This window comes from Chrysemys picta, chromosome 22 (assembly GCF_011386835.1).
Source record: "Chrysemys picta bellii isolate R12L10 chromosome 22, ASM1138683v2, whole genome shotgun sequence".
Lineage (NCBI taxonomy): Eukaryota > Metazoa > Chordata > Testudines > Emydidae > Chrysemys > Chrysemys picta.
In genome coordinates this window covers 11738998-11759735 of record NC_088812.1, presented here as the reverse complement: position 1 = coordinate 11759735, position 20738 = coordinate 11738998, and the positions used below count along the sequence as shown (strand labels likewise).

The 20738-nt window shown below is 64.7% G+C and overlaps 1 protein-coding gene across 4 annotated transcripts in view; it reads left to right on the top strand.

The window, feature by feature from the left end:
• The first annotated feature begins 3909 nt into the window (after positions 1 to 3909).
• Positions 3910 to 20738, top strand: part of ADCY6 (adenylate cyclase 6) — a 35829-nt gene continuing 19000 nt past the window's right edge. The window contains exons 1-5 of one of the 4 annotated variants that reach the window (XM_065576600.1): positions 3910 to 4106; positions 8126 to 8272; positions 8746 to 9613; positions 19826 to 19975; positions 20583 to 20704. In XM_065576600.1, coding sequence (XP_065432672.1) covers positions 8747 to 9613; positions 19826 to 19975; positions 20583 to 20704 — 1139 coding nt within the window. In that variant the 5' untranslated portion in view covers positions 3910 to 4106; positions 8126 to 8272; position 8746. Of the gene's footprint in view, positions 4107 to 4274; positions 4386 to 4692; positions 5512 to 7521; positions 7664 to 8125; positions 8273 to 8745; positions 9614 to 19825; positions 19976 to 20582; positions 20705 to 20738 lie in introns of those variants that run through there. The other 3 variants (XM_065576599.1, XM_005308404.5, XM_024110419.3) reach the window with 3 other exon arrangements.

Below are 20738 nucleotides of genomic sequence, written 5' to 3'. Positions count from 1 at the left end.
ACAGCGGCTCGCTGGGGCTTTTCCCGTCTGTCGCTGCCCCTCCCCTTCTCGGGGCCCAGGGGCTCGCCCCCCGCCCATCCCCGTGGGGTCGGAGCTGTGCCCTCCCCCCAGCCAGCCCAGGGACTCCTCAGCTGGGCCCTGGCAGGCCGGGCGGGGGGACCCCTGGATGGAGGGACCCTCAGCTGGGCCCTGGCAGGCTGGGCGGGGGGACCCCTGGATGGGGGGACCCCTCAGCTGGGCCCTGGCGGGCCGGGCAGGGGGACCCCTGGATGGGGGGACCCTGAGCTGGGCCCTGGCGGGCCGGGCGGGGGGACCCCTGGATGGGGGGACCCTGAGCTGGGCCCTGGCAGGCTGGGCGGGGGGACCCCTGGATGGGGGGACCCTGAGCTGGGCCCTGGCGGGCCGGGCAGGGGGACCCCTGGATGGGGGGACCCTGAGCTGGGCCCTGGCAGGCTGGGTGGGGGGACCCCTGGATGGGGGGACCCTGAGCTGGGCCCTGGCAGGCTGGGCGGGGGGACCCCTGGATGGGGGGACCCCTCAGCTGGGCCCTGGCAGGCTGGGCGGGGGGACCCCTGGATGGAGGGACCCTGAGCTGGGCCCTGGCTGGCAGGTGGTAGCTTCTGGCCTCTCCTGGGCTCCCAGAACCACTTGGGCCCAGCCGGGCGAAGGTGCCTGTTTCCAGTTAGGTGTGGGGGCGAGAGCTGGGCATGGGGCGGGCAGGGGCCGGGGACCAGCCAAGGAGCTGGCCAGACTGTGCTGAGCCTTTCGGGGGACACGTCCATTTCTTCGTTCATTCTTCACCCCCCACCCCCGCATCCTTCTTGTGCAGAGAGCCCCCTGCTCTGCCCGGGCTGGTCCCCCTGGCTGTGGACGTGTCTGGGGGATACTGAGCCATCGGGGAGGTGAAGCCCCGGAAGGCAGAGCAGGATCACCGGGGCAGGAGCCAGCTCCCATGTGTGTGGGGCAGGCATGGGGCAGAGGAGTGGAGGGGGAGGGTCTCTTGGAATGAGCAATTGGGTAAAGCAAAGGGTCACATGATGCCAGGGCATTGGTGGAGAAGAGCTGCTAGGAGGGACTGAGGAGGGGAAGGAAGGGTGTGTGTGTGTGTGTGTGTGTGTGTGTGTCACACACACAGGAGTGTACCTGCGTGAGTGTGCAAGGCAGGGCTTCTTTGCTTTTGTATAGACTTGTGCAGGCGTGTGTGTTCATGGGGTGTGTGTGTTTGCATGTGTACCATGGGGTTTATTCGCATGCACATACCTGCAGAGCCCATGTGTTCTTTGTGACACCCCAGGGGAGCCCCTCAGGGCTGGCAGTGCCCTCCCCCCCTTTTCCCCACTTGCTGTTACAGCCGCCCTGAGACAGGATCCACTGGGCCAGTCTCGGGGGGCTGCGCTGAGAGGCAGCTGCACTGGTGGGCCGAGGCTGGGCTGGGTCGCCCCGGCGCTGGGCTTCGCCCAGGATCACCCCTTTGCTGTTCTAGGAATGCCGTCGGGATGCTCAGCGCACGCTGCCGGCTGCCCCATTCCAGGGGCTTCCCGTCATCCTGGGGGTCCCGGTGCTTGTCCCTCAAAGGGGCACCCCTAACCCGACCGGTCCCGGCCTTGCAGCTGGGAGACGCCACCAGAGGGCGCAGGAAGATTTGAAATCAGCTGTCAGACCCGGCCGCAGCTGGGCCAGTGCAAGGCAACCCTCTCTGCCTGGCATGCACCCACCCCCGCCCCCCCGCTGCCAGGGCCCCCGGTGCAGCCAGGCCCCCGTTGGGTCTGCCCAGCGCTGCGGCTCGGGGCCACTCCTTAGAGCCAGACGTCCAATGGGAGCTCCCTCAGCCGCTGGGCCCAGCAGCCCTCCCAGGGGAGGGGGCCCAGCTCTGGGGAACTCCGGGCTCCGGCCGCTACTTGGAAACACACAAGTCACCCACGCACACGGTCACACACAGTCGTGCACGTGTGCAAACACACACACTATTCCCCCGCTTGCAGGCAGAGGGGGCAGTGCGACACGCTCGGGGCGCTGGCAGTTCCCTCTGGGAGGGGCAGCTGCTGTCCCAGGCTGCTTGTGTCCCAAAGCCCGCGCACGGGGAGGCAGTCGTGCGATTCCCATTTCACAGCTGGGGAAACTGAGGCACGTAGAGGGCATGAAGTGACTTGTCTACGGTCGAACAGCAAGGCAGGGAATAGAACCCAGGCATCCGGGCTCCCGGCGGCCTGCTTTGATCACTAGACCCCACTTCCCTCCCTGAAGGAGCCTTGGAGGACATGCTGAAGACCCCGTCTCCCGTCCAGCGCCCACTGGTGCTGGCTGTAGCCCCTCCCCGCATCACATCCTGGAACATTGTATTTTTTTTGCCTGTGAACTTTCACCCCCCTTCCAGGGGTTGCCATGGCAACTTTGTTTACAGCATAATTTGGATCAATCAAATCCAAGGCAGAGCCGGTGACAGGTCTGTTGCTAGGCGATGGGAAGCCCAATGGAAGTTGGGTGCTGATAACCTAAGTGCTATTCGTGGTGCCCAGGGGGCTGGGCGGGGTGGGGGGCGGTGGCATATGGGGGTGGGCGCCTGGGGAGGCCCAGACTGGGCCTGACCCAGCTCTGAAAGGTCTGAAACCAGGCGGCAGAAAGGCCCGGCTCGTCCATCCCCGGCCTCTCCCACAGGGGGTGCTGTGGGGAGCGGGGCAGGAGGGCTGGCTGGGGGGCAGGGCTCTCCTGGCAGGGGGTGCTCCGTGCCTTAGTTTCCCTGTCTGTAATGTGAGGGTGTTTGCAGCGGGGTTTCAGCTCACGCTGTGTGATTCCGATCCCGGATGGGATCCCGCGGGGCGCAGGTCGGTTTGGACCTGGGCGTCTTGGCCGCACTGAGCCGGGTGGATTTCAGAGCTAACCGGGCAGAACGCAGGTTTGCATCTGAACCGTTCCCAGCCGACTCTAAAGTAAATCGGGCCAGAGGCAGGAAATCTGGAGTCACCCACTGACTGCAACGGGCTCCGGGCTGGATTCTGAGCTCAGTTTCCCCGGAGTAAATCCGGAGTCACCTCCCCGGCACGGACCCCTGCCCTGGGGGTAGGGTCTGGATGCTGCCGTGACTGTAACTGGCTCTGATCCATGGGGGGAGGGGTTGCCATTGGTCCTAGCTCCTGATTTTCTGTTTTGTTTTGTCGGTGACTTTTTTTTTTTACTGCACCTTGGGCAAGTCACGGCGCCGTCGCCTGCCTCAGTTTCCCCCTCGACAATGGGAATGGTTGTATCCACCTCCTGGTGCGGGGGAAGCTTAGTTAATAAGTGTTGGGTTCTTGGAGATGTGTTAGCTTATCACTGCTCTGGAACCTGGCAATGAAAATACCATTGTAATAATTAATCCCAGAGAGCTTTACAAAGGTAAGGAGCCGATAGCTGAACTATGTGCAGGAATTGCTTCACCTGCAGCTGAAATGCAGCCTCTTCTAGGCAGCGCCACAGCAGCTTTTAACAGCACCCAGCAACAGCTTCCATCAGGGAGTGGGAGAGCATTCCGGGGGTAACTGGAACGAAGGGTGCTGTGTTTGCCCAGGACACCCGGCCAAGCATGTCTCCTTTGGAAAAGGTGCCACAGGATTGTTAATGGTGGCAGGGCACACGCACAGAATTCCAAGCCTGGCGGGGTAGGGGGGTCTAGTGGGTTAGAACATAGGCCATGGAGCCCGGACTCCTGGGTTCTGTTCCCTGTTGTCTCGTGGGGAAGCCCATTGGTTTTTCATTTTCCCGTCGGGGTCCTGAAAGGGTTAATGTCACCCACGTGATTCCCCTGCCCAGATCCCATGCACCAGAATCTGATGCAATGGGAGTTTAGGAAGGAAGGGAAAGAAAGACATAAATAAATAAATAAATAACGCCGCCCATGTGAGCCCAAAGGCCCTGGCTCCGGGGAATCGCTCCCGGAGCAGCCTGGCAGCTGGAAGAAGTGCGTGTAAGAAGATTTTCAGAGCATTATCTGTGGCAAAGCCAATCTGCAGGGCGGGGGATGGCGAGGCACTGAGATGGGCTGTGCCCTAGAAAGTGGTGCCAACCTCCAGAGCGGCACGGCACAGCACGGCGGAGACCTCCTGGCACCCAGGAGCTGCCGGAATTCGTCGGTAATTAATCATTAAGCCTGTCTCCCCCGAGGATCTGGGCTGGATTCAGGCGCTAGAGCCAGGATGCTGCGTGCAGGCCTCATTAATGCCGGGGCAGATCCGGAGCGGTGCAGGGGAGCAGAACTGGGTCGGTTTCCCTCTGACCTGCATGCCTAGGACCCAGTTAATAAATAACAGAGCTACACTGGGGAGCCAGGACAGGGAGTGGGCACTGCCCCAGAACTAGGGCACCCTCCCCCTGACATTCCCCAAAGGCAGCCCCCAGGCCAGGGGAACAAGGTGAGCCCTTGCTCCATGGATATTCCAGGGGTGCGTTCACTGGGGAACGGGGAGTGTCCTAGAGCTCCCCTGTTTGGGGCAGGGGGCCCATCGGTGGGTTGGATGCTGACAATGTATATGACAAGGGGCTGCTGGGTTGTGGGCATGGGGGGATATTGGGGTTCTCCCATTAATAGATATACCAGAGGGCTCTGGGTTGGGGGCATGGGGGTTATTGGGGTTCTCCCATTCATAGATATACCAGAGGGCTCTGGGTTGGGGGCATGGGGGTTATGCATCTAACACAGCGCCCCAAGGACCCCGCAGGGCAGCAGGTGCTTCGGGCACCAGCACACACCAGTCCTGGCTCCAGTGCAAACTGGGAGAGCCGATCTTGCCTTTGGCATCTCAGCTCCTCCGTGTGTTTGTTGGTACACACGGTGTGGGCTCTGTGTGTGTGTGTACACGTGTACACGGGTGTTGCTGGCTCGGTGTGTATGTGTGTATATATGTGTGTGTTGCTGGCTGTGTGTACACGTGTGTTGCTGGCTCGGGGTGTGTGTGTGTATATATGTGTGTGTTGCTGGCTGTGTGTACACGTGTGTTGCTGGCTCGGGGTGTGTGTGTGTGTATATGTGTGTGTGTTGCTGGCTGTGTGTACGTGTGTGTTGCTGCCTCGGTGTGTGTGTGTGTGTGTGTGTGTGTGTGTATGTGTGTGTTGCTGACTGTGTGTGTGTACACGTGTGTGTGTTGCTGGCTGTGTGTACACGTGTGTGTTGCAGCCTGTGTGTGTGTGCGCGCCTCCCCCCAGTGAAATATTCCGCGGCCCCCGCATCCCATCGCGCCGGGGGGGGGGGGGGGGGAGGCGAAAGGGCCCCTGCGCCTTTAAGGCCGCCTGGCTGGCGAGCCCCGCGCGGAGCGCACCGAGCGCCGGGAGCGGAGCGGAGCGAGCTTGTGGATCCGGGCTAGAGGGCGTTTACCCCGGACAGCGACGGGAGGGCTCGGCCGGCCCGGCCCAGCCCAGCAGCGCCATGGAGCGAGGCTCGGCCAGCGACTAGCCGGGGCCGGGGCCGGGGCCGGGGCCGGGGCCGGGAGCAGCCCGCGGGGCCGGGATCGGCCGGGGACAGGCGGCGGCGCAGGACGGGAGGTGAGCGGCGGGGGTCCGGTGCCTTGGGCCGGGGCCGGGCGAGGGGCTCCCCGGGGCCGGGCGCCGCAGGGCGGGGGCGCGGGCCGCGCTGTCGGGAGAGGGGGGCGCTGGTGGGGCCCTGGCGCGGAGCCCGGGGCGGGGGGGACCCCGCGGGTGGGGCCGGGCGGTGCAGCCCGGCGGGGGACACCTGCAGGGCGGGCTGGGCTGGAGAGACTCTCCCGGGACCGCCGGCGGGACGGGGGTATCCGCGCCCCCGGGAAGCTCGCAGGAGCCCTGCAGCCGGGCCCCGGGGTTAATCTGGGGGGAAACGGGCCGCTCCCCCCGCCATGGGGCTGGTGGCCCCGGGGCCTGTGGAGAGGAGCCCGGCTGGGCCGGCCTGTTTGTGTGTCGGGGTTGGGGTGATGGGGGGTGCCCTAGGTACCTGTATAACAAACACCCCGAATAGCATCGGGACACCCCAGCACCGCCCCTCGCACCTCCCAGCAGGGCTGGTTCATCTCTGGGTCAGGCGGTGCTGCCCTCCGCTGTCCTGGGCTAAGCGGGTGCAGGCTGGGGGACCCCTGCCCCTGGGGAGCCGGCGGCGCTGCAGGTGGCTCAGCGGGCGACGCAGACCCCCGTGCTGCCGGGCCCTGCGCTGAGGAAGGTGGTGACTGTGGGCTGGGGCGGAGAACCAAGGTCCTGACCTGACTGTGAGTGGCCACCGGCGGATCCGGCCTGGGAGTCGGGGTTCTAACCCCCAGTGCCCTGGCCAGACTCCAGCGCCAAGCTACTCTGCTTTCCTCAAACCCCCCTGTGGGTTGTCGCCCACTTCCTGTCCTGAGGTGTTGTAGGGCTGTTCATCAGCTGCCACTTCTCAGCCCAGAGGTGGCTGCATCTTGGTGGTGGGTGAAGGAGCTCTGCAAGATGCTCCGAGGTCCCTGGCTGGAAGAGGGTTTGGGGGGCAGGGAGCCGTTCCCTGGGGAGGGTTGTGCCGTGTCCCCGGCTGCGGGAACGGGGGGTGATGTCATGGCGCTGGTGCTGGCTCCCGGGATGTAGATAAGGGCCGTGTAGGAGGAGACGGAATAACTCTCCGAAGAGGCTGGATCTAAACGGAGCGCGGGCTTGGCCGCCATTCAAGACAAATAGAGTTTGAAAGCAGAAGATTATTCGAGTTTTGTTGCATATTGAATTACTCAGGCTGGGCTGGGGGAGGGGCCCTGGGGCCACAATAAAGGGCTCTGGTGGCTCTGTCACATGCAGGGCAAGTCCCTAACAGCCCTGGGAATCGTGAGCAGAAGTTCAGGGCTGGGCTAGCAGGGGGCTGCGGGTCAGGAGTGAGGGACATCAGTGGGGCTGGGAGTGGGGAGCCCAGGGCTGGGATTGCAGGGGCGGGGCGGGAATGAAGGGCACCGGCGGGGCTGGGAGTGGGGAGCCCAGGGCTGGGATTGCCGGGGGCTGCGGGTCAGGGCCGGGGCTGGGCTAGCAGGGGGCTGTGGGTCAGGACTGGGGGGCACCGGCGGGGCTGGGAGTGGGGAGCCCGGGGCTGGGATTGCAGGGGGCTGTGGGTCAGGAGTGAGGGACATCAGTGGGGCTGGGAGTGGGGAGCCCAGGGCTGGGATTGCAGGGGCGGGGTGGGAATGAGGGGCACTGGCGGGGCTGGGAGTGGGGAGCCCAGGGCTGGGATTGCAGGGGGCTGCAGGTCAGGACTGGGGGACATCAGTGGCACTGGGAGTGGGGAGCTCAGGGCTGGGATTGCCGGGGGCTGTGGGTCAGGGCCGGGGCTGGGCTAGCAGGGGGCTGTGGGTCAGGACTGGGGGGCACCGGCGGGGCTGGGAGTAGGGAGCCCAGGGCTGGGATTGCCGGCGGCTGCGGGTCAGGGCCGGGGCTGGGCTAGCAGGGGGCTGCAGGTCAGGACTGGGGGGCACCGGCGGGGCTGGGAGTGGGGAGCCCAGGGCTGGGATTGCAGGGGGCTGCGGGTCAGGGCCGGGGCTGGGCTAGCAGGGGGCTGCGGGTCAGGACTGGGGGGCACCGGCGGGGCTGGGAGTGGGGAGCCCAGGGCTGGGGTGCATGGTCAGTTTAAAACACTGGGGGCAGCCCTGACATGGTCAAACTCTGAGCAGGATCCTCTTTGGGGCTGGAGCCAGATCTCACGCCGCCTGATCTCTCCCCCACGGTGAAGTGCTGGAGTGGGAGGAAGGATTCCAGGGAGTTACCCACAAGGGCCCCTTGCCCAGTGCTGAGATGCAGCTGCCTCTGGGCTGGGGCACAGGGGCCATTTAACACCCGCACAGGAGTTCAGAGGGGAGAGTGAACAGCTATCCTGCGTGTGACTGATGCTGCTGCTGCTGCTGTGTGTGTGTGTGTGTGTGTGTGTGTGTGTGTGTGTTGCATCCCCTTGGCTGCCTTGGGACCCCCCGGCGCTGAGCTGTGGGGATCGCTGGGCTATGTCCCAGCCCTGGGCTGGGTGTCTGGCCAGGGGCTGAACAGTCTGGGATAGGTGGCCTGGGCGATGGTGGGGCCGTGTCTGTCTGTCTCGGCTGGTGGCTGTTTGTTCCAGGGGGGTGAGGTTGGCACATGGGGAGTGGCTGGGATACTGAGCTTACCTGATGCCCTCTCCCGCCTCCTCTCCTTTCAGGTGCCTGGCCCAGCCTGCCCCGTGCCCGCCCCATGCCCAGCTGGACGTGAGGTGGAGCCAGGGCATTGCCCTCCTGCCGACTTGTTGGGTTAAATGCCGGCTCGTCCCGTGCCAGCTCAGTGCTCCTGGCACAGAGCAGCCACCCAGGTGAGTTATCCTGGGAGATTAATTTTGGGGGATCCTGTCCCCAGACTGTGAGTTGGAATTGGGGATGGGAGGAAGCAGGGCATGTACAGACACCCCCCCCCCCCGTGCCAGCCAAGGGTCTTCCTGGGGGTCTCACGGCACCCCCCACATGCAGCTTGTCCCCTTTGTGGACCCTCGGGCTGGAGTCTCCAAGCAACACCCCCCACCGGCCGGGCGCCCCGCACTGCAGCCTCATATTGATACCCCCCCGCCTCCTGCTTGTCCCCCCCAACCCCTGGGTGCCCACCTCTGCCATATGCTCAGTGCTGGCACCTCCTGTGCCCCCTCAGCACTGATGCCCCCCCACCCCTGCCTCCTGGCTGTTCCATGCCCCTGGGCACCGGTACCCCCGGGTGTCCCCTTGGCACTGATGTCCCCCCCCCACGTGCTCCGGCCCCTGGGTGCTAATGTCCCCCTCTCCTTGGTGCCCGCAGCATGTCGTGGTTTAGCGGCATCCTGGTGCCCAAGGTGGACGAGCGGAAGACGGCATGGGGGGAGCGCAACGGGAAGAAGGGGCAGCGCCCGCGCTCCTCGCTCTGCAGCCCGCGGTACATGAGCTGCCTGCAGGACCCCGAGCTGGAGCGGGGCACCCACCCGCGGGCCGGCCTGGGCCTGACCTGCTCCTGGCAGGAGGACCACTACAGCAAGAAGGGCCTGGCTGGGGGCGCTGGCGACCTGGGGCTGAAGTCGGTGGACTTGGGCTTTGAGGACGGCGAGGCCAAGGGGCCGAAGGCGGTGGCGGTGGCAGAGGGGGTGGCCAGGCCCGGGGAGCGGCTGTCGGCGGGCGAGTGCTGGCAGCGCCTCCTGCAGGTTTTCCGCTCCAAGCGCTTCCAGTCGGCCAAGCTGGAGCGGCTCTACCAGCGCTACTTCTTCCAGATGAACCAGAGCAGCCTGACGGTGCTGATGGGGGTGCTGGTGCTGGTGTGCGGCGTGATGTTGCTCTTCCACTGCGTGCCCGGCACCCCCCGGGTGCCCTACGCCGCCGCGCTGGCCGTGGCCACCGCCCTCTTCCTGGCACTCATGGTACTGTGCAGCCGTAGTGCCTTCCCCCAGGACTCCATGTGGGTGGTGAGCTACCTGGTGCTGGCCGCGCTGGGCGGGGTGCAGGCCCTGGGCACCCTCATGGCCTCACCGCGCAGCGCCTCCGAGGGCGTCTGGTGGAGCGTCTTCTTCATCTACATCACCTACACCCTGTTGCCCGTCCGCATGCGGGCCGCCGTGGGGGCGGGCGCCCTGCTCTCTGCCCTGCACCTGCTCATCACCTGGCACCTCAACGCCAGCGACCCCTTCCTCTGGAAGCAGGTATGGGGGCGGGGGCTGGCTCTGGGGGTGGACAGTGGGAGGCAGGGCCTCCTTTGGGGGGCTGCGGGGTGTTGCCCTGCTGGGTTCAAGGAGGGAATGTGTGGGGTTGGGGGGCAGCTGCCCCCCCGTGTGGTCTGAGGGTGTGCCCAGCAGTGGGTTTGTGTGTATGTGGTGGGGGGAACGTCCCGACACTCGTGGGCCTGGCCTGGCCCCTGAACCAGGCCTGCATCCGGGTCAGCTGGATACAGGACAATGGGCAGCTAGGCGTGGGGCTGGGTGGGGAAGGGGATGTTTGTCTTGGGGGAATGATGAACCCAGAAGGGCCCTGCTTCCCGCCTGCCTCTCTGTGCTCCGGCTCTGGGGGGGCCGGCGGGGTCCAGCACTGGCTTCTCTCCCCAGTGGCGCTGGTGTGAGTCCAGCCCCGCTCCCCTCTGACTGGGGGCCTGGTGCCCGGCCCCCACCAACCCCTCCCGGGCAGGCTGCCCCCCTGTGTCTCCCTACAAGGCCCCTGTGGGGCTGGGCTGAGGCGTGGGGGGGGGGCGAGGGCAGCTCTCCTTGCTGCCAGGCCCCCCCCGTGCATGGACCCCCCCGGGGGGAGGGGGAGGGGAGCCGTGGGAGTCAGGGCCTGGGGCTAGCAGCCAGGGGTGTGTGTGGGGGAGGGAGGATCTGGCCATGCCACCACCCACCCAGGAGCTGCCAATGGGGTGGGGGGGTCTGATCCTGGGGGGCTGGGGGTGAGTGCTGCAGTGCCCCCTCCCTGAGGGCTGGGCTCCTGCTCTCTGGGGGGGATGCGGCTCCCACGCTCCCATTCGGCAGGTGGTTTCCATGGCAGCACGGCGCTGGGGGGGGGGAGCAGCTCCTGATTAGAACCACATGTTTCTAGCGAGTGATGCAGCGCCCCCGCCGGGGGTGAGGGGAGGGACCGTGGGGGGTCATGTAAATATGGGGCCCGGAGGGGGCCTGTGGCCAGAGCTGAGGAGACACAGCCAGGACCCCTCCTCCCCCAGCCCCTCTGGACCCCCAGGGCCCTGTTCCATTGCCCCATTAACACCCCCTTGGGAAGGATGGGACCCTCAGTGTGGCTGGCACGGCCCCCCAGGGGGCCCCTGGAATGGGGTTGTCCCCCATGCGCCACTTAGACCCCATCTCCCTATGCTCCATGTCACCTTCTCAGTGGGCAGCAGAGCGTGGGGGGGGGGGGGGCCCTGTCTGTCCTGTGTGTGGTGGAGCTGGGGGGCCGCCCTGTCCCCAACCACAGTCTGATGAACGTGCCCCTTCCCCTCATTTGTAATCCCCAGGGAAGTGTCTGCCCTCAGCACCCCTCCCGGGGGTGTTGGGGACAGGGAATCTGTCGGGGGGGTTCGGTGTGGCCCCAGGGCACGTGGTCCTTGAGGCTGCCCTGCCCAGCTGAGTTGGTGAATTGTCCTCTCGATGCTGCTCACATCATGTGGTGGGGAGTTTCACAGGCCGTAGCATTTTTGAAAATCTTTTATGTGTAAATTTTAATTCTATATTTCAGTTTAATTCCCTGCAGTCAAATGCTGCCTCCTGCCCCATTTCCCCCCCCCCCACACACACACTTAAGCACCAACGCCTGTCCCCCTTTGCCACCCTTGAGCGCCACCTCCTGCTGCCCCCTTCCCCTGGGGCGGGGGCTGAATCGGACCATCCCTTGTGTCTCATCTCTGGGGGTGGGGGGAGGTACACAAAGCCTTCTATTGTGGGCCGGGGGTTTTCTCGGGAGGGCGGGGGGTGCATGCTGGACAAAGCCTTCTATTGTGGGGGCTGGGAGGAGACTGTCTGTGGGAGGATGGGAGTGGGGCATGAGGCCCTCGAGGGCAGAGGGGACAGGATGTGGGGTGAGGGTGAGTTTCAGTCCGGGGGGGGGGGGAAGAGTGACCCCGGCCCCACCCAGAGCCAGGAGGGACCACAGAGTCCAGAACACAACTAACGGGGGGACAATGCATGATAAAAGTGGCGGGAGGGTGAGGGTCAGACGCGGGGGTGAGGGGCTGTGACGAACTGGGACTGTTCTTGCTGGGGTGTGTGAATGCTGACAGGGGAGTGTGACTAGGATGGTCTGCATCGGGGGATGGGAGCCGGCCCAAGGGAACATACCTGAGCTTGTAACATGAGAACCCAGGAGGGGGTTGGAGGTCAGATGACTCCGGGGCCCGGGAAACTGAACAAAGGCTGTGGGAGGGGTCGCTGAAGGCAGAGTGCTGGAAGCAGGCTGGAAGGAGGCTGGAGAGATGGCTGGGAGGGAGAGATGGCTCTGACCCCCCAAGGGGGTGGGCTGGCATGCCCTGGGACCCCAAGCTGGACCTAACTGAGGGGGGCCCTGTTGTCTGTGCCTGCAAGACCTGTCTTGGACTGTATTCCTGTCATCCAAATAAACCTTCTGCTTTACTGGCTGGCTGAGAGTCATGGTGAATCGCAGGAAGCCGGGGGTGCAGGGCCCTGAGTTCCCCAATACTCCGTGACAACTGGTGGCAGCGGTGGGATCTACTGCACCCCGTGGACGGCGCTTCCTGCAGTAAGTGACTGGGGAGCAGTAAAACGAAGGGGGATGGACGGGAACCAGGCCTGCTGAAGAGTGGGAGAGAGACGGTTATTACCCCTGGGAGTGTGTGACCAGCGAGAAGGACTTTTGCAGTAACAGGGTCCCCCGGGGGGATCGCAGCGAGTGGTCCCAGGGGCGGAGGAGTCTGCAGCTCGACCCTGGCGGAGAGGCGGTGACCTCGAGAAGGGCTGGCACACTAGGGGGCCCCCTGGGAACTGTGGGGAGCTGTGAGCACACAGGCCGGTGAGTGGCCAGCAGGAAGATGTATGCCAAGCGGCTTAAGAGCGACCTGGTGGAGCTGTGCAAGCAGAGGCGGCTGCGCATTGGGAGGCTCACCAAAGAACAGCTCATTGCCCAGCTGGAGGCGGAAGATCACGCGAATGAACTGATCCCTGTGTCTCAGGGAAGCAGCCTGGCAAATGCAGCGCAGGCACCAGTGTCTGTCCCAGCTGGGAGTGGTCAGCCCGCTGCTGAGGGCTTCCCGAGACCCCTCCTTCCTATGCCTAGGGGAAGGGTGGGGAGGAGCCCAGCAAATACCGAAGGCGCCGTGACCCCCCCGGCCAGCAGGGGGTCCCCCCGGCGAAGCTCGCCGGCCAGCAGAGGATCCTCCCGGCGACGTTCGGCATCCGGGGAGCGGAATTGGCTGGAATGGGAGAAAGAGCTAAAACTGAGGGAGCTGGAGGATCGTGAACGACAGAGACAGCATGAACGGGAGGAGAATGAGAGACAGCATCAGCGTGAACGGGAGGAGAAAGAGAGACAGAGACAGGAGAATGAGAGACAGCGTCAGCATGACCTGGAACTGGCGAGATTGAAGGGCAGCGAACCCCCGGCTGCGGTGAGTGAGGGGGGACCCAGGACTGCACGGGGCTTTGATAAGTGCATCATGGCCCCATACAAGGAGGGGGAGGACATGGATGACTTCCTGGAGGCCTTTGAGACGGCCTGCGAGCTGCACCGGGTGGATCCCGCGGACAGACTCCGGGTCCTTACCCCCTTACTGGACCCCAAATCCGTGGCATTGTACCGCCAACTGGGAGAGGCAGAGAAAGGGGACTACGAACTATTCAAAAAGGCCCTGCTACGTGAGTTTGGGCTGACTCCTGAGATGTACCGGGGAAGGTTCCGGAGTCAAGATAAAACCCCTGAGATCTCATATCTGCAACTAGCCGTCCGCATGGAAAGATACGCCAGCAAGTGGGCTGGTGGGGCCCAGACGAAGGAGGACCTGATTAAACTGCTGGTACTGGAGCAACTGTATGAGCGGTGCCCATCCGACCTGAGGCTGTGGTTGGTGGACAGAAAGCCAGAGAACCCGCGACACGCCGGGCAGCTGGCTGATGAGTTTGTAAAGAGCCGGTCAGGGGGTGGCAGGGAGGAGCCCCAAAGGAACAGGCCCGCCGTGATGCAGAGAGAGAGTCACCCTGGGACCTCCCAAAGAGGGAATATGGGGAATCCCCTCCCACGGGGAATGCCCAGCGTCAGGGACAACCGACCGGCTCGAGGGGACCCACAGGACATGAGCTGCTATTACTGCGGCCGAAGAGGCCACGTTCGGGCCCAGTGCCCCAAGCTCAAGGACAGACTGAGCAGACCGAACCCGCATAGGGTTAACTTGGTAGAGGCCCAGACGGACGAGGGGCAGGCTTCTCACGCAAGAGGGGCTGGCAGCTTATCAACTGCTCAAGAGAGAGAAGGGCCCCAGGCCAGCTCCTCTAGGGGGCTGGATGCCCCAGACTCAGGGTTTTTGGTTTATACGGTGGGCGCGGGGCTGTCCCTCCGGAGAGAGTACCTTGTTCCCCTGGAGGTGGATGGGAGGAAGGTCAATGGATACTGGGATACGGGCGCAGAGGTGACGCTGGCCCGGCCCGAGGTGGTGGCCCCAGATCAGGTGGTGCCCAACTCCTACCTGACCCTGACGGGGGTGGGCGGAACACCAGTCAAAGTGCCCGTGGCAAGGGTACACCTGAAGTGGGGGGCCAAGGAGGGCCCCAAGGATGTGGGGGTACACCCGTATCTGCCCACTGAGGTATTGATGGGGGGGGACCTGGAGAACTGGCCAGGCAACCCCCAAAAGGCACTGGTTGTGACCCGCAGTCAGAGCCGGCGAGGGGCCCTGCGCCCTGGCCTTGGGGGGGGTGCCTTGCCTGAGGCGCAGGACCCTAACCTGGTGGGGAGGGAACGCCCAGGGACGCGGCTCAGGGAGGCTGCAGCTTCGGACCCAGCGGGCGAGAAAGAGCAGGTGGCCATCCCTGTCCCAGCTGCTGAGTTCCAGGCCGAGTTACAGAGAGACCCCTCCTTGCGGAAGATAAGGGACCTGGCCGACCTCAATGCGGTACAGACCATGGAACGAGGTGGCCGGAAAAGGTTCCTGTGGGAGAAGGGGTTCCTGTACCGAGAATGGGCTCCCCCAGGGAAAATGGAGTCAGGGGGGATCAGGAGGCAGCTGGTGGTACCCCAGAAGTATCGCCGCCAGCTGCTGTGCCGGGCCCATGACGTTCCCCTCTCAGGGCACCAGGGAACCTGGCGTACCCAGCAGAGGCTGCTACGGAGCTTTTACTGGCCTGGGGTCTTTGTTACTGTCCGACAGTACTGCGGATCCTGTGACCCCTGTCAGAGGGGGAGGAAGGCCTGGGACAAGGGGAAAAGAGCTTTAGGACCCTTGCCCAGCATAAAGGATCCTTTCCAGAGGGTGGCCAAGGTTAAAAGGGCGGCTCTAAACCAAGAGAGCCCAAAGCACAGACCTCCAGACTGGAGCGCTGGGAGAAGACCACAGCCCAGTTGGAACCCCAGAGGTATGGGGGTGGGAAAAGGGCACAGGCCGCATAAACCTTCCCACATGCGAACTGCGAGTGCCATCAAGCACCCCCGACCTAAGGGGGGGCGTGGAACGGAAGGGGCCTGGTGTAATTCTCACCAAGGAACTGGAGGGATGCGGGGGCATCCATGGGAACGGGGGTAGGTTCGAACTTCCCCGGGTCACTGGCTAAAGTGACCCTGCTCAGTTCGGTCTCGAAGGGGGGAGAGATGTGACGAACTGGGACTGTTCTTGCTGGGGTGTGGGAATGCTGACAGGGGAGTGTGACTAGGATGGTCTGCATCGGGGGATGGGAGCCGGCCCAAGGGAACATACCTGAGCTTGTAACATGAGAACCCAGGAGGGGGTTGGAGGTCAGATGACTCCGGGGCCCGGGAAACTGAACAAAGGCTGTGGGAGGGGTCGCTGAAGGCAGAGTGCTGGAAGCAGGCTGGAAGGAGGCTGGAGAGATGGCTGGGAGGGAGAGATGGCTCTGACCCCCCAAGGGGGTGGGCTGGCATGCCCTGGGACCCCAAGCTGGACCTAACTGAGGGGGGCCCTGTTGTCTGTGCCTGCAAGACCTGTCTTGGACTGTATTCCTGTCATCCAAATAAACCTTCTGCTTTACTGGCTGGCTGAGAGTCATGGTGAATCGCAGGAAGCCGGGGGTGCAGGGCCCTGAGTTCCCCAATACTCCGTGACAGGGGCGGCATGGAGCAGGAGCGTCAGATCACCGCGCTGGGTGTCCCCTTTGGCCTGGTGGCTGGCTGGCCAGGGGCAGGTTGAGGAGGGGTCCCGTGGCTGCGTGGGGCCGTGGATGGGGTGTGCGTAGACGAGATGTGGGGTGCCTGGCGGCAGGGTCTCCCTCTCGCTGAGTGCCCGGCCCATGGGGGAGATGCCAGCCGGTGTCCCCAGCAGGCTGTGAGACCAGGGTGTGGATACAGGTCTGCCAGGGCCTTGTCCTCCGTGGGGGACTGGGGGCCCCAGGGATGGGGGCACCAGGGAGGGATGGGGTGGACCATGCCTGTGTGTAGGTCTGATGGTGACTGGGAGCTGGCCAGCTCTCAGGGCAGGGTCCCCATCACAGGCTCTGGGGGGCTGGGAGAGAGGGGCACAGGACCCACTCGTGGTACATGCGAGAGGCTGGGTAGGTGGCTGCGGACCCCTGTCCTGGACTCACTGGGGGGTCGGGACTCCAAGCCCCTGTTGTCTGGGCATTGGGGGTGGGGGTTGCTTTCACCGGATGCCAGGGTCCTGTCACACCGTCTGCCCAGACAGGGTGATTTGAACTGGGGTGTTGCCCTGGTGCTGCCTCCATCCCCAAAACGGGCTGCTCCCTCCGCTACCCATAATCCCTCAGGCAGCTCCCACATGCAGAGACCCTCCCCTCTCCCCTGTCTGGAGGCCTGGGGATGGCTGGAGCTGCCCCGGGGGGGGGAGATCATGGCGGGGGGGGGCGGTAGCAGGGGCAGCCCCTGCCTGTCGCCGTGGGGTCGAACGTGTGGATGGCCCATGACATGGCTCATGCCCGCACGGGTGTGTGCAAAGGGGAGGGCCTCTCGCTCAAGCGCCTCGTGTGCATAGAGTCATGGCGCTGCTTGTGCACCATAAGCATCCTGGGGGAGGGGGCGTGGGCACTCTCCCTGCCCTCCTGGTGCTGCCCTGCCCCCAATCTGGCAACTCCCTTGGCCGTGCCTTGGCGCTGCTGCTGAGGGTGCAGGGTAGGGGGTGGAGGCAGCCGTGGGGGCAAGGCAAACACCCTTGGCAGGTCTCTCCTCTCACCCCTCCCTCCCCGGTTTTCCAGCCATGGCGCATGCATCCCTCAGGCCTGGTCGCGTGGGGGTGGAAGACGGGCCCTGGGCTAGGGGGAGGGGCAGCCAAGCCCCACGGCTCAGCTGTGGGGTGTGAGCGGCTGCCTTTGCCAAGGCTGGGTCCCCGAGGCAGGAAATCGGGGGCCCTTGTGGGGGGCAGAAGCACGGTGAAGAGGGCTCCAGCTGTCTTCTCCTGGCCCTCTGTGGGACCCGGACTCTTGGGTTCCGTTCTTCGCGCTGCTGAGTGGCCTGCCCTGACTCCCTTCCCCGCTCTGTGTCTCAGGGTTGTCCACACCTCGTGCTGGGGGGCTAACCCTAGCAGGGTAGATGTTCCCGCTAGGGGTGGAGGCTGGGCTCCGGACCCTCCCGGCTCAGGCTCGGGCCGTGGGTTTTCTTGTCTTTTGCAGTGTAGGCTGGGGGGGTTTCACCCTCTTCTCATTTGTGGACCCTTTAAAGATTTCGAATGGAGGCGCCGACCCCTTTGGAAATGGTAGCTCCAGTCTGCGGCCACCCCCATGGAGATAGCCCCTCGGTCTCCCCAGGAGGGGCTGGTGCTGCTGACCCCGCGGGAGGGGAGTAGTGAGCCGATGTCTCTGCAGAGCATGGGGGGCCTGGGGATGTTCCAGGCGTTGTGGTGTCCTGGAGCTGTGCCCTCCCCCCCCAGCCAGCTCACCTAGAGGATCCCATGGCCCTCTGGAGCCCCTCTCACATCTCCTTCCTGGCTTTTCCCCGTCCCCCTTTCTACCCGTCCAGGTCTGAACCAGCCACTCCTGCGATGCGGCCAGGGCTGGGGTGGGACGTGGCAGCTGCAGCTGGGGGGCGTGAGAGACGAAGGAGGGCCCTGAATTGGCTGAGGGGGCGGGGGTGGCTTTAACGTGCCCACTTCATGCAGGGCACGGCGGTAAATAGGAACTCCCCTTGGAAGGAATGGTGGGCATGGGGCAGTGGGTGGGTAAGGGGTCCTGGGGGCAGTGTGCCAGCAGGGTGAGCGTGTGAGGGACACAGAGCACTGGGGAGGGGTAAGTGTGCACGGTTCTCGGAGGGGGTCACACTGCAGGGGGTGCAGCATTGGGGAGGTATTGGGGGGGCGGTGTTGGGATGGCAGGGTTCTGTTCTGGGTGATATGCCAGCTCACATAGTGTTTTCCCTGGCCTGAACCGTTCACCCCCAGCCTGGCTCTGTCGCCCTGGGGTCTGGGGGGAGCCTAGTGCTGGCCTTGGATCACCCCGCCCCCAATATATGGTTCCCTCCCCGCTCCAGCCCTGTTACCCCTCTGCAGGCCGGGCTCAGCTCAACCCCTCGGGGCATCCTTGGAAGGGGGGGCCGGTTCTCCTCACCTGCCCCTGCCAGAGGGGGTGGGGGGGCACCAGGCAGCCCCCAGGGACAACCCATCTCTGAAAACCCATCTGACTGGGCCGGTCCTGTTGTGTGTGTTGCGGGGCGTTGGGGGCAGTGTGCCCGGGGGAAGCCAACGTCCCAGGGACATGGGGGCGGGGTGGTGGTGGGGGTTCACTGGCCGGCTCTTGGGAGGCCCCGTGCAAGGCAGTTATTTTTGGCTGCTCTGCAGGGAGCTGCGTTCCCAGGCCCTATTGACCAGCTGCCCGGTGGCCCTGGGGGCTGCCCCCCCCCATCTCGCTCTGGGAACCTGGCAGGACAGTGATTTGAGTGCCCGGTGGAGGGTGGGGCTGTGTCTGGGTGCCCCGTGCAGCCACCATGGGGGTTCTGTCGATGTATGGGGGGGGGGGGCCCTGCAGGATACAAATTCCAATGTACCAGGCAATGCCTCAATCCTTTGACCTTGGTAAAAATCCCATTTTGGGCTGGGTCAGACCCCCTCCAGGACTGGGGCCCAAACCCCAGAACTGTTCATGGGGAAGGGGGTGAAAATTACATTCCCCCCCCCCTCCCAATTCCCTGCATGTAGCCAATCAACGGGTTCGAAAGCAAAGTGCTGCTGGCTGGTTGGCGGGGGGCGGGGACGGCACTGGGGGGAGCCGGAGTCCTGCTGCTCCGAGCGGGGGCTGTCGGGGTGTGAGGTGGGGGGTGTTCTGTGGTCTAGACCCATCAGGCCCTGAGCTGAGGGTGCCCCCCCTCGCCGCGGTCCGTGGCCGGGCCGGGCCTGGCGCACAAGTTGCTGTGCTCATCTGGACGGGATGCGATAGCGCTGACCCTGCACCGCCCGGCTATAAATAGACCTGGCTGGGGGCCCTGGGGGGGAGGGGGCTGGGAGAACCATGGCAAACGTGCAGCTCCTGCTAAATCCATCTCCGCTCCCCCCCGTCCCCCCCCCGACAGCTTCCTCCCGCTTCTGAAGCGGCCTGGCAAGCCCTCGCTCAGAGCTCCCTGCCCCCAATGCCCTGTCCCTGCTGGGAATAGTGGGGGGGCTCAGGCCAGGCGACAGGACGGGGGTGTCTGCAGGGCAGAGAAGGGTGGGGGATGGGGGGTCCTGTAGATCCCACCACTGACCCCAGCCCCGTGTGTCCTGGGGATGCACCAGCTCCAGCCGGCCGGCACCCAGCAGCCCTGTGGGGATTGTGGGGTGCAGCCAGCCAACCCCCAGCTCTGCTTCCCCCAGCCCAAAGGGAGTGGAGCTCTGCTGGACTGGGCCGTGCCCCGCCTTGGAGGGGGGCAGAGAGACGTGTCTCAGTGGCGAGTTGGAGGGGCGAGCACCTGTCGCAGGGGGTGGGAGAGGGCAGCAGAGACCGGCCTCTAGGACAGGGCACTGCTGCAAGGAAGCTCACAGCAAAGGGAAGGTGGGAGGCGCTCGCCCTGATGCTCAGAATATGGGGATGTAAGGGAGCCCCCGCCCCCATCTTGCCTCGCTAAGGGGTGCTGAGCCCCACTGCTCCAGCCCCAGATCTTTGGGGATCACCCCTGAACCTGCCCCCTCTCCATGCCAGCCCGCCCCCCCACGGCTGATGGGTGGGTTGGGGGCGCAGTGTCCTGTTCGGGGGGGCCATGTGTTTGCAGGGGGGTGGGGAGGGGTGGCTGTCTGGGTTGGGGTGTTGGGACTGACCCACCCCTCCCCCTCTCGACCCCAGCTCAGCGCCAACGTCCTGATCTTCCTCTGCACCAACATCATCGGGATCTGCACCCACTACCCGGCCGAGGTGTCTCAGCGCCAGGCCTTCCAGGAGACCCGCGGCTACATCCAGGCCCGGCTGCACCTGCAGCGGGAGAACCGGCAGCAGGTGAGTGGGGTGGGGCGGGGACTGGGTCAGTGCAGCAGCCCCGCCCCCCCACACTGTGCTGGGGGGGTCAATAACGGGGGCCGACTGGGGTTTGGTTGGGAGTCGAGGGAAGAGTCTGATAATGGATCACGAGGTGTGGGGTGCATTCACGGGGGGCCGTACGTCAGACACGCCAGGCATGGTCCCACTCTGCTCCGCGGCCACTGAAGGGGTCTGTGGTTTGGGGGTGGGGTGACAGGTTCACTTGTGGGTGTCAGTGACAGGCATGTCATTTTGGGGGGTGTCAGTGATGGGTATGGTTTGGGGGCACAGAAGGTGTGGTTTGGGGGGCATGGAGGTCTGGTTTGGGGGTGATGGGGCTGGTTTGGGGGTATGGAGGGGGTGTGGTTTGGGGGCACAGAGGGGTCCAGTTTGTGGGTGTCAGTGACGGGGGTGGTTTGGGGGTGTGGTTTGGGGGTGATGGGGCTGGTTGGGGGGGGCACAGAGGTCTGGTTTGGGGGTGTCGGTGATGGGGCTGGTTTGGGGGGAACAGAGGGGTGTGGTTTAGGGGGCACAGAGGGGGCGTGATTTGCGGGTGTCGGTGACGGGGGGTGTGGTTTGGGTGCAGGAGCGCCTCCTGCTGTCGGTGCTGCCCCAGCACGTTGCCATGGAGATGAAGGAGGACATCAACACCAAGAAGGAGGACATGATGTTCCACAAGATCTACATCCAGAAGCACGACAACGTCAGGTGCGGGGGTGGGGAGCTGGGTGCGTGGGACCCC